Source organism: Budorcas taxicolor, chromosome 5 (genome assembly GCF_023091745.1).
Source record: "Budorcas taxicolor isolate Tak-1 chromosome 5, Takin1.1, whole genome shotgun sequence".
NCBI classification, from domain to species: Eukaryota; Metazoa; Chordata; class Mammalia; order Artiodactyla; family Bovidae; genus Budorcas; species Budorcas taxicolor.
In genome coordinates, this window is record NC_068914.1 from 17,462,122 (window position 1) to 17,475,292 (window position 13,171).

Here is a 13,171-nt window from a genome sequence, read left to right on the forward strand (position 1 = left end):
TCTTTCGTTAGATGGGAAAGTCAGAAAAGGAGATGTTATAATAACAAGGTTCATATAGTGCACCATTTGGATGGAGATGGTGGTTGTGTTTATCTTTTATTCATTCGTTAGCTATTTTTTAAACATCTGTTATTGGCCAGACTATATATTTTATACTAACAATGGACTTTATCTTGGATATTTACCTTTACTTTAATATGGATCCCATATTCTAGGGGGAAAATAGTGTTCTTGTAGAAGGAGTTACAGTACTGAGAGTTAAGTGCTATTAGAAGGAAGTATAGTGGGTGCCCAGAGGAGAGATTCTCCAGTGTTTGGAAAAGGCCTAATAAGGGAGGCGACACTTGAACAGTCTTGAAGGAAGACTTTTGCTGTTGTAATAATAGTACAGGTTACCATGTAGGAGATGAGAGTCTAACCTGAATAGGAGGTTTACCATTAACTCACCACTACTGTTTGCGTGATCGTTGTCTTTGGGAATAAATGTAAGTTGGTAGGTGGATTGCCAGCTGGTACTTACAAGTAACTTATGGAGGAACTAGTTAAACTTTTAGAAAAGTAGGTTTGAGTACTCATTGTGCTTATCTACTTAAGAGAGATGTATCCTTTAGTGAAGGGGAGATACCCTTTGCTCCTTTTTAATTGGTAAAGATATTTAAACAATAAGTGAGAACATTCATTTTTTTCTGGTCACTGTAAAAGCTGATCCTTGAATATTTGCTCTTTGTTTTTAAGAGCCTCTCTTCTTTCCTGTAATTATGTCTGAATAGAATTTATAAGAGAGAAGAGTCAAACCCTGTTTTTAAGTTTATTCAACATAACAACATAACATATAGAGACTCTCAAATCAAAGTCAGCTTTTGTGAACATTCCTAAAGAATAGATATGACTCAGCAGAGCCTAATTAGCTCTTGGCCGTGCTTTAGAAGGAAGAGTAAAGATGGCATTTAGAGTGTTGCATAGTCACATGAAAAGCAAGAAGGGGTAAAATCTGTGCTTACTACATACTACTGTGTTCCAGAGGCTTCAGTGCAACCCTTGTTGTCTGTTTTAGAGATGATGAAATTGAGTTTCAGAGCAATGACTAACTCACCTCAGGTAATATTGATAAGTGACAGAAATAGAATTTGACCCTAGGCCTATCTGGTTGCAAAACCAAATGCTCTTTTTTATGAATATATGAATAACTTTCTGCCTATATGAATAACTTTCCTATGTGAATGAGGTTTATATCATTTACCCAGGAGTGATTTTCTGGGATTTGGCCATGAAAAAAGAAAATATAATGAGCACAGGAGGAGAAGACTTCCATACTAATTCCCTCTTTTCTTTGCATAGAATATCAGGAAGTGAATTGGTGGACACCTCACAAATACCTGTTTTGTATTTATTTATAGGTTTTGTGAGAGCATGTAAAAAATCTATGTAGGACCTTTGAGTTAGAAGTAAACTAGGCCATCTCCCTTGTCTTACAGAGAAGGAGACCAAGGTCTAGAGAGGTGAGATGGTGCCTGATCATAGCTGGTTTATGAATGCATTGAAATTAGAACCTGAGACCCTGTATTCCAGGTTACAAGACTTGTAGCTAAATCCCAAATCTCTGTTATACCTGGAGTTCCTGGAAGATGATATATGTGAATATAATTGGAGGATTACTCTTTTGTCTGTGCCTCTCAGCATGTACTGTCAAGGCAGTGTGCTGTAAATTATGTTTTGTGCTACATGTTTGGGTCATATTCATAGGCATTCTTAACTCGTGTAATTGAGCATGACCTTTGGGATCTGAATCTGAGAGGCTTCCTTTCTGCTAGCTGAGAGCTCTGGCAGATATATCTAAGTTATATCCCAACCTCAACAGATCAGTTTGAATTCTTATTGGGGCTTTTTGTTTTATTTTTATTTATTTTTAATTGGAGGATAATTGCTTTACAATGTTGTGTTGGTTTCTGCCTTACATCAACATAAATCAGACAAAGGTATACATATGTCCTCTCCCTCTTGAACCTCCTTCCCACCTGCCACCCCATCCCACCCCTCTAGGTTGTCACAGAGCATCCTACAGCAAATTTCCTCTGGCTATCTATTTTACATATGATTAGGTAATGTATATATTTCAATGCTACTCTCTCAATTCATCCCACCGTCTCCATTCATCCCATCCCATCTCCATTGCTGTCCTGCAGACTTACTAGGGCTTTAAGGAAAAAAAAAACTTGAGCTAATCCATACTTCTCTCTGTTGGCCTTTTCCCCAAGCGTGGCAATTGTTAGATTTCACTATTCATTCTGATAGGACTGCCAGCAGTTCTGCCCCCTGGAGCCTGAGGGCTGGATTAAAAGTGAGATCAGTGAAGAGCCTGTGACTGTGTGGTTGGTGACTGCTAGTAAATCATGGAGCTATGGGCTTCCCAGGTGGCACAATTGGTAGAGAATCCATCTGCCAATGCAGGAGGCATAAGAGATGTGGGTTCGATACTTGGATTGGGAAGATTCCCTTGGAGGAGGGCATGGCAACCCAGTCCAGTGTTCTTGCATGGAAAATGCCATGGACAGAGGAATTTGGTGGGCTACAGTCCATAGAGTCACAAAGAGTCGGATGTGACTGAACCAACTTAGCACGCACGTACACTGAGTTACAGCTTGATGTTGAACTCTGAACTTGGGCTTAGGCCTGCACACAAACTTTCTGTGGAGGTAGCTTTTGCGTGTATTTTTTTCCTTAGATGAGGTCTTATTTAACAAATAAAGAAACTGAGGCTCATAGATGTGGCTTAGCCGTAAAGAATACGCCCCCCACCCCCAGTAGAGATAGAACTGCCCTAGGGAGTTCCTGTTACTTCACCCTTTGCTTCTGCTTGCTGGGTGGAAGGTCACCACCATTAGAATTTTCAGGCGCCAGCCTGGGTGGCCAGCCTAATGAAGTAAAATAGTTCCAGCTCCGAGTAATGGTGAACTTGGAGCAGGGCCCAATGTAATTAAGCCCCTGGAGTAAAGAATTTGTTGTTGGCCTTTATTCATTTCAGTGAAGAGGCTTGCGGGTAGGAATATGATATATTCCAAGCAAAGAAAAACAGTGACTCTAGAGATTTATGCCATTGCCTTGAAGATTGTTTGGTTCCACATTAAATTTAGATAATTCAATAAGAGAAGAGCTTTTCTTGGTAGATGGCATTGCTAGGCAGGGTAAAATTTAGGGCGTTTCTTCATTTATTTAAAGGATTGTCCGGTAGGGTTGCATATGCATTATATAATCTCCAGTATAGTTGAAGACAGTTGGAACTCCTATGACTCAGAATTCCCCCAGAGACTTCAGATTATGTGGCCTTTAGGTATCCCATCTGTTCCTTTTCTTGCTCTTTTGCGTTATCTATGTTTGGCTTCCCAGTATTTGACATTTTTTGTGGCCAGTTAATACAAATTGACTAGAGTGGTAGGCTACCAGAGAATAAGGTAAGGGAAAAAGGTTCTTGAGCTTCTTTTTTCCAGATAGTAACATAATACATTTGTATTGTTTTTAAACCTCTAAGTGGGCTTCCCTGATAGCTCAGTTGGTAAAGAATCTTCCTGTGATGCAGGAGACCCTGGTTCCGTTCCTAGGTTGGGAAGGTCTGCTGGAGAAGGGATAGGCTACCCACTCCAGTATTCTGGCCTGGAAAATTCCATGGACTGTATAGTCCATGGGGTCGAAAAGAGTTGGACACAACTGAGTGATTTTCACTTTCAAACCTCTAAGTTTGTGGTAATTTGTTACAGTAGCGATGGGATACTGATAATTTTAAACTCACGGAAAAGTTGTAAGACTGAGAATAGTACCCTTTACTCAGATTTGCTTGTTGTTAGTATTTTACTTTATCGTTCTCTCTTTCTCTTTTTTCATTCTTTCTGAACTTCTATAAAGTGCATTGCATTTGTCATGGCCCTTTACACTAATACCTCAGTATATGTTTCCTGAGAATTGGAATTCTTTTGAATAACCGTGTACATCTTCCCATGTTTGAGTCATTTTTATTTTTGTGAAGTGTCTTGTTTATGTCTTTTGTCCATTGCTTAATAGCAATAGTATTTTAGTCATTTTCCTTTGGTTTTTAAAAGTTCTTTATATATTAGAGAAATTAACCCTTTATCTGTGACATATATTGTAAATATTTTCTTCTAGTGTATTGTTTGTCTTTTGACTTGCTTATATATTCTGCCATATAGAAGTTTTCTCTTTTTAAATAATCAAATTTATTTGTCTTATTCTTACTATATCTGGATTTCTAGTCTTAGTTTGAAAATCTTTTTCTGCATTCAGGTTAAAGAAGAATTTACTCATTTTTTTTACTTGTATAGTTTGTTTATTTACATTTCAGTCTTTAATTTGAAGTTTATTCTTGTGTCTGGTGCAGTGACTACATATAATTTTATTCTTTTTCTAAGTGGCTATCCAGTTGCCCTAATATGATTTATTAACAGAAATGATACTTGCTTCAGTTATTTGAGATAATACCTTACCTTCCACAAAGATTTTTGTATGTACTTGGTATTCTTAACATTTTGAAAGACCTTTGGGAATCAAATCCAGAGGGTCAACTAAGAGTTGATCAGAGGGTCAAATAAAATATTCCATGATAATTGAGTTATAAGAGAAAACTTATTTCAGGATTGCTAAGATGGTCTTAAAAAGAAAAGACATATACATTTTTATATTTAACAGCTTTATTGAAGTACAGTTTACATACCAAAACCCCACCCCTTTCAAGTGTATGGTTCAGTCATTTTTAGTAAATTTACGGAGTTGTACAATCATTACCATAATCTAAATGTACTTTTAGAACATTTCTGTCACTGTAAAAAGATCCCTTATGCCTAATCCCAGACAACCATCTGTCTTTCAGTCTCTATAGATCTGCCTTTTCTGGCTATTTCATATAAATGGAATCATATAATATGTAGTTTTCACATCTGGCTTTTTTACTTAGGTATTATTTTTGTGGTTTATTCATATTATTACTGTTGCCCAATAGTATTTCATTGAATTTCTATACTAAATTTTGTTTATCCACTCGTCAGTTAATAAACATTTGGATTATTTCCATTTTTTGGCCTTTATAAATAATATTGCTATGATGTTCACTTACAAGTCTATATGTGGACTCAGGCTTTCATTTCTCTCGAGTAAAGTCCTAGGAGTGAAATGTCTGGGTTGTATTGAAACTTCATGTGTAACTTTTTGAGGAACTGCCAAACTTTTCCAAAATGGCTGCATCATTTTACACCCTCCCAGCAATGTGCAGTTTAGTTTCTCCGCATCCTCACCAACACTTGTTATTGTCTGTCTTTTTGATTATAGTTATTCTAGTGAATGTGAAGTGGTATCTCATTTTGGTTTTGATAGACTAATGATGTTCACTTCGCATATGTTTACTAGCCATTAGTATATCTTCTTTGGTGAGTTATATGGATACTTTGCTCATTTTTACGTTGGATGGTGTATCCATTTTATTACTGAATTTTTAAAAACTTCAAAAAATTGTATTTATCAGATATATGATTTGCAAATATTTTTCTCCCAAATAATTTTTTTTCTCTGTGGCTACTCTTCTTACTTTCCTAATGTGTCTTTTGAAGCACAATTTTTAACTTTGATCAAGTTCAGTTAATCCTTTTTTTTCTTCTTTTATGAATTATGCTTTTGGTGCTCATATCTCAGAAAAGGCAAGTATTAAAACTACCTTTCTTTTCATGTAATTATGAGATTTTCCTTATTTTCAGGACTAGTCTGATGATCAGACCCATTTATTGTGTGAGTTTTATTGAAATGTGTAAGGCCTTGCCTCTGGGTGATAGCCACATTGTTGCAGCTTTTTCAGGGCAACTATTACTGGAGAGGCTGTGTAATATTGATCAAAAATGTAGGCTTTGGGACCTGACTACCTGGGTTTGAATTTTAGCTTCATTGCTTCCTACCAGTGTTTCTTTGGGTTAGTGGCTTTATTTCTCTTTGCCTCAGTTTTCCTCATCTGTGAACAGTGAATACTGCTACTTTGCTCACAAGATATTTGTCTATATAAAGTTTGTAAGAAATGCTTAGGGCAGAGTAAAGGGCTTAGAAAATATTAGATCTTATTACTAGGGGATCAGTTCTAGTTTGTGATAGGGTTGTGATAGGTTGGCATCATTTGGGGGACTTTGCTTGCCTTTCTAAAATGACAGCTTCTGCCGTGAGTTACACCAGCTAGGGTTTGATAAGCATTGCGCTTAGTATTCCTTGACACTTTTGAAGTTGATTGTTCCTTAAAATCACTTTTATTAAATGAGGCAATTTGAGTTGATGTGTAAAATCATAAAACTCTTCATCAGATATAAAAATAGGTCAAGCTCTGTTAACACTTAGAAAATGATTACTCTATTAATTCTTCTTGCCAAGACAAAATTAGTCTTAGGCAAACCAAGAATTGGGATATAAGACTGTCTGCATTTGATAAATATATTCTTCTGCCTTTAGGCTGATTTACTAGTACACAGATCAGATTATGGGATAAGAACTTGAAATTCAGAGGTAGAATTCCTGTTTGTTCCTGTTGGAGGAGAAGATGCTCAATTTTTTTTCTTGACTTCATTTGCAAAATGAGTTTAATGAAAGTTGAGACCTAATTACCTTCCAAAGGGATACATGATTTAATAGGGGACTAATATCAGAATATATAAAGAATCCTTATAACTCAACAATAAAAAGACAGAAAATGGGCAAAGGAGATGTACAAATGTCCAACAGGGACATAAGAAGATGTTCGGCATCATTGGTCAATAGTGAAAAGCAGATCAAAACCACCTTATAGTAGATGTAATACCATTTTATACCTACTAGGATGACTATAATGAAATTTAAAAAGGAAAATAATAAGTATTGGTGAAGGTGTAGAGAAATAGGAACCCTCATACATTGCTACTTGGAATGTAAAATTGTTCCGTTCCTGTGGTGAACAGTTTGGTAATTCCTCAGTAAGTTAAACAGAGTTACCATAGGACCCAGCAATTCCACTCCTTAGTGTATATCCCAAAGAATTAAAACGCATGTCAACATGAAGTGAAGTGAAGTGAAGTCACTCGGTCGCGTCCGACTCTTTGCGACCCCATGGACTGTAGCCTATCAGGCTCCTTCATCCATGGAGTTTTCCAGGCAAGAGTGCTGGAGTGGCTTGCCATTTCCTTCTCCAGGGGATCTTCCCTACCCAGGAATTGAACCCGGGTCTCCCACATTGCAGGCAGATACTTTGCCGTCTAAGCCACCAGGGATGCACATGTCAACATGAAACTTGTACACAAATGTTTTCTTTTTAATGTAAATTTATTTATTTTAATTGGAGGCTAATTACTTTACAATGTTGTATTGGTTTTGCCATACATTGACATGAATCTGCCATGGGTGTACCTGTGTTCCCATCCTGAACCTCCCTCCCCATCCCATCCCTCTGGGTCATCCCAGTGCACCAGCCTGGAGCACCCTGTATCATGCATCGAACCTGGACTGGCGATTCGTTTCACGTATGATATTATACATGTTTCAATGCCATTCTCCCAAATCATCCCACCCTTGCCCTCTCCCACAGAGTCCAAAAGACTGTTCTATACATCTGTGTCTCTTTTGCTATCTCGCATACAGGGTTATCATTACCATCTTTCTAAATTCCATATATATGCATTATTATACTGTATTTGTGTTTTTCTTTCTGGCTCACTTCACTCTGTATAACAGGCTCCAGTTTCTTCCACCTCATTAGAACTGATTCAAATTTATTCTTTTTAATGGCTAAGTAATACTCCATTGTGTACATGTACCACAGCTTTCTTATCTATTTGTCTGGTGATGGATATCTAGGTTGCTTCCAAGTCCTGGCTATTATAAACAGTGCTGCGATGAACATTGGGGTACACACGTCTCTTTCAATTCTGGTTTCTTGGGTGTGTATGCCCAGCAGTGGGATTGCTGGGTCATAATGCAGTTCTATTTCCAGTTTTTTAAGGAATCTCCACACTATTCTCCATAGTGGCTGTACTAGTTTGCATTCCCACCAACAGTGTAAGAGGGTTCCCTTTTCTCCACACCCTCTCCAGCATTTACTGCTTGTAGACTTTCGGATTGCAGCCATTCTGATTGGCATGAAATGGTACCTCATTGTGGTTTTGATTTGCATTTCTCTGATAATGAGTGCTGTTGAGCATCTTTTCATGTGTTTGTTAGCCATCTGTATGTCTTCTTTGGAGAAATGTCTGTTTAGTTCTTTGGCCCGTTTTTTTATTGGGTTGTTTATTTTTCTGGAATTGAGCTGCAGGAGTTGCTTGTATATTTTTGAGATGAATTCTTTGTCAGTTGCTTCATTTGCTATTATTTTCTCCCATTCTGAAGGCTGTCTTTCACCTGTTTATAGTTTCCTTTGTTGTGCAGAAGCTTTTAATTTTAATTATGTCCCATTTGTTTATTTTTGCTATTATTTCTGTTACTCTGGGAGGTGGGTCATAGAGGATCCTGCTGTGATTTATGTCAGAGAGTGTTTTGCCTATGTTCTCCTCTAGAAGTTTTATGGTTTCTGGTCTTACATTTAGATCTTTAATCCATTTTGAGTTTATTTTTGTGTATGGTGTTAGAAAGTGTTCTAGTCTCATTCTTTTACAAGTGGTTGACCAGTTTTCCCAGCGCTTGTTAAAGAGATTGTCTTTTCTCCATTGTATATTTTTGCCTCCTTTGTCAAAGATAAGGTGTCCATAGGTGCATGGATTTATCTCTGGGCTTTCTATTTTGTTCCATTGATCTATATTTCTTTGTGCCAGTACCATACTGTCTTGATGACTGTGGCTTTGTAGTATAGTCTGAAGTCAGGCAGGTTGATTCCTCCAGTTCCATTCTTCTTTCTCAAGATTGCTTTGGCTATTTGAGGTTTTTTGTATGTCCATACAAACTGAAATTATTTGTTCTAGCTCTGTGAAAAATACCGTCGGTAGCTTGGTATAGGGATTCCATTGAATCTATAGATTGCTTTGGGTAGTATACTCATTTTCACTATATTGATTCTTTCGATCCATTAAGACAGTATATTTCTCCATCTATTAGTGTCCTCTTTGATTTCTTTCACCAGTGTTTTATAGTTCTCTTTATATAGGTCTTTTGTTTCTTTAGGTAGATATATTCCTAAGTATTTTTTTCTTTTCGTTGCAATGGTGAATGGAATTGTTTCCTTAAGTTCTCTATTTTCTCATTATTAGTGTATAGGAATGCAAGGGATTTCTGTGTGTTGATTTTATATCCTGCAACTTTACTATATTCATTGATTAGCTCTAGTAATTTTCTGGTGGAGTCTTCAGGGTTTTCTATGTAGAGGATAATGTCATCTGCAAACAGTGAGAGTTTTACTTCTTTTCCAATTTAGATTCCTTTTATTTCCGTTTCTGCTCTGATTGCTGTGGCCAAAACTTCCAAAACTATGTTGAATAGTAGTGGTGAGAGTGGGCATCCTTGTCTTGTTCTTGACTTTAGGGGAAATGCTTTCAATTTTTCACCATTGAGGATGTTTGCTGTGGGTTTGTCATATATAGCTTTTATTATGTTGAGGTATGTTCCTTCTATTCCTGCTTTCTGGCGGGGTTTTTTTTTTTTTATCATAAATGGATGTTGAATTTTGTCAAAGGCTTTCTCTGCATCTATTGAGATAATCATATAGTTTTTATTTTTCAACTTGTTAATGTGATGTATTACATTGATTTGTGGATATTGAAGAATCCTTGCATCCCTGTGATAAAGCCCACTTGGTCATGATGTATGAACTTTTTAATGTGTTGTTGGATTCTGTTTGCTAGAATTTTGTTAAGGATTTTTGCATCTATGTTCATCAGTGATCACAAATGTTTTTTAAAGCAGCATTATTCATAATACTAGCCAAAAGATGGAATCAACCCTAATGACCATCAAGAGTTAAATGGATAATCAAATTGTGTTATATGCATACACTGGAATATTATTTAGCCATTGAAAGAAATGAAGTACTGATATATGCTTCAACTTGAATGAAGTTTGAAAGCATGCTAAGTGAAAGAAGCCAGATGCAAAGGTTGTATTTAGTATGATTTATTTTATTTGCCATGTCCAGAGTACCAAACTCCAAAGAGATAAAAAGCAAACTAGAGGTTACCAGAGGATAAGCGATGAGAAATAATAGAGTGATTATTTAATAAGTATGAAGTATTTTTATGGGGTGCTGAAAAAGTTTTGAAACTAAAGAGAGCTGGCAGTTGTACAACATTGTGAATACACTAAATACAACTCGATTGTCATCCTAAAATGGTTAGTTGTATGCTAAGTGAATTTTATGTCTTTTTAAAAGTGGCAGTGGGGTTCATAAATATATTTACTTTTTCTGCTTTCAGAGACAAAAGTTTTAAGTGCAAGGAATGATGATGCCAGAAAAGGATGACCATATTTGATGTGGCAACTCCAGTGTCTAGATATTTCTCTGAATTCATTTTTCATCTGTCTTTGCTTGGGGACAGTTTGTTCTTAACACAATATTTTACCTATAAATACTGCAGTGTCTGCTAAGATAAAAACTGTCTTTTATAAAGAGTATATTATCTTTGGGTAAGGCCATAAGGGGCCCAGTTGCTCTGAACTAATTAAAAGCCGATGAGGAACAAAAGATTATTAGAATCTATAATTTGGTAGCATTCTGTTTTTCCTGGACATACCATTTTGTCAGGCTGCCAGTTCAGTTTTTAAAAAATACTACTTTATTGAAGTGAAATTCATTTAACATAAAATTAACCATTTTAAAATGAATGATTCAGTGGCATTTTGTACATTAGCCGTATTGTGCAACTACCGATTCTGTAATATTTCAAATGTTTTTATCACCCCTAAAGGGAATCCCATACCCTTGATGCACATCCTTGCCAGCACTTGTTGTTTTCCACTCTTTCGATTATAACCAGCATGATGGGTGTGAAATGGCACCTCCCTTGCATTTTGAGTTGCATTTCCCTTAATGGCTGAAGACACTGAACATCTTCATGTAGTTGTTAGCCATTTGTATTTCTTCTTCGGAGAAATGTCTACTCGAGTTCTTTTTCCGTTTTTTAAATTGAGTTGTCTTTTAGTTGTTGAGCTATGTAAGTGTTCTTTATATATTGTGCATACTGTATGACCCTTATCAGGTATATAGTTTACAAATATTTCTCCCATTCTTTAGGTTGTCTTTTCTACTTTCTTGATACTCCTTTGATACACAAAAGTTTTAAAGTGTGAAGTTTGATTTACCTAATTTTTCTTTTGTTACCATACTACTGGTGTCATATCTAAGAATCCATTGCCAAATCCAAGGGGTCATGAAGATTTTCCTGTCTTCTAGGAGTTTTGTGTGGAGAAGGCAATGGCAACCCACTCCAGTACTCTTGCCTGGAAAATCCCATGGATGGAGGACCCTGGTGGGCTGCTGTCTCTGGGGTCGCACAGAGTCGGACATGACTGAAGCGACTTAGCAGCAGCAGCAGTGTGATTATATGGTTTTTGGCTCCTATATCATTGGTCCATTTTGATATAGGTTTTGTATATAGTATGAGGTATGGGTTCAACTTCATTCTTTTGCATGTAGGTATTCAGTTTTCCCAATATCATTTGTTGAAGAGACTCTTCTTTTCCCACTAAATTGTCCTGGCAACCTGGTTGAAAAGTCAGTTGGTCATGGATGTGTGAGTTTATTTCTTTCTGCTCAGTTCTGTCGTGCCATTTAGTTTTGTATGGGCTGAGTTTCTTGTTTTTCTCCCTTTGATAACAGGATCATGGGGTTGATAGCAGCATTTTCCAGAACCCTAAAAAGCTTCACCTAACTATTGGGATGTTGGTGCTTTTGAGTGAGCAAGAGATCCAGCAGACATGTGAGATGCTACAGCAGTGTAAAGAGGAATTCATTGAGTGAGTAATCCAGAGGAGTGGGAAGGGTGGTTGCCCTGTACTGGTCTTTTTCTCTGGTATCATAGACTTGTTTTTGGCTTAGGGAACTGGGTGACATGGGAACAAGATTTATTGACTGACCCATTTGTAACACTTAACATTGGATTTCTTGTGTGAAAGGTTTAAAGTGGATTTAAAGCATATATTTACAAATTTGTATGGAAAGGCTCTACCTTAAATTTTGCTAATTCACTAAGTAGTTTTTATTCTTTAACAGGACATCCCATTCCTATGTCAAAAAAGAAATTCTCTTCATTATCTGTATGAGTGTATTAGTTTTCTGTGCTACTGTAATATATTACTGCAAGATTGGGATCTTAAAAAGACACAAATTTATAATCTATAGTTCTGTGGGGCAGAAGTCTGATACAGGATTTACTGAGCTATTATCAAGTTACTGTCAGGGTTGTGTTCCTTTCTGGAGGCTGCAGGGGAGAATCTGTTTGCTTGCCTTTGAAGTCCTGTTTTTAGAGGCCACCTCATTCCTTGGTTAGTAGCCTCCTTCCTCCTTCAACACTAACAACATTGCATCTGTTTGGCGCTCCGTCTGTTGTCACATCTCTCTCTCTGGCCATAGCAGGTACAGGTTGTCTGCTTTTAAGGATGCGTGTGATTTAATTTTCTGCAGGTAATGCAGAAAAATCTCCCTAGCTCAAATTCCTTAGCCTTCATCACATCTGCAAAACCGTCTTTGCTGTCTTTGAACTAGTGTATTTACAAGTCCAAAGAGTAGAACACGGGCATCTTTGGAGGCTCTTACTATGTTTACCACAGTTACTCAGACATTATAAGATGATTGCCTAGGAGAGTCTTCATTGTATTTCTGAAATGCAGAAGACATTTTCTTTTTTTTCAAATACAGGTAATTTTGTTTGAGTCAATAAGGATACCAAAAACTATCCAAGCAGTCTGGACAGGGAGAACATTGCTGTGCTGATGGCTGACTTCTTATTCTTTTTTACTGTAATATTTTAACTTGTATGTACATCTGACGTAACAGCTCTGTTTCAAAGGATCATCTCTCCCCACTGACCCCTTCCTTTACTCTTTTCACATAAGATTGATGCAGAACAAGAGCAATTTGAAAATTTACTCACTTGAACAATTTTATTTTTGTGCAGTTATAAAATACAGTTCAGTTCAGTTACTCAGTCGTGTCTGACTCTTTGGGACCCCATGAATCGCAGCACGC

General features: G+C 36.9%; 1 protein-coding gene across 1 annotated transcript in view; it reads left to right on the forward strand.

The window, feature by feature from the left end:
- ASCC1 (activating signal cointegrator 1 complex subunit 1) overlaps positions 1-13,171 on the forward strand; it is a 116,619-nt gene that overhangs the window by 31,678 nt on the left and 71,770 nt on the right. Inside the window, exon 6 of the mRNA XM_052639502.1 lies at positions 11,804-11,940. Coding sequence (XP_052495462.1) covers positions 11,804-11,940 — 137 coding nt within the window. The remainder of the gene's footprint in view (positions 1-11,803; positions 11,941-13,171) is intronic.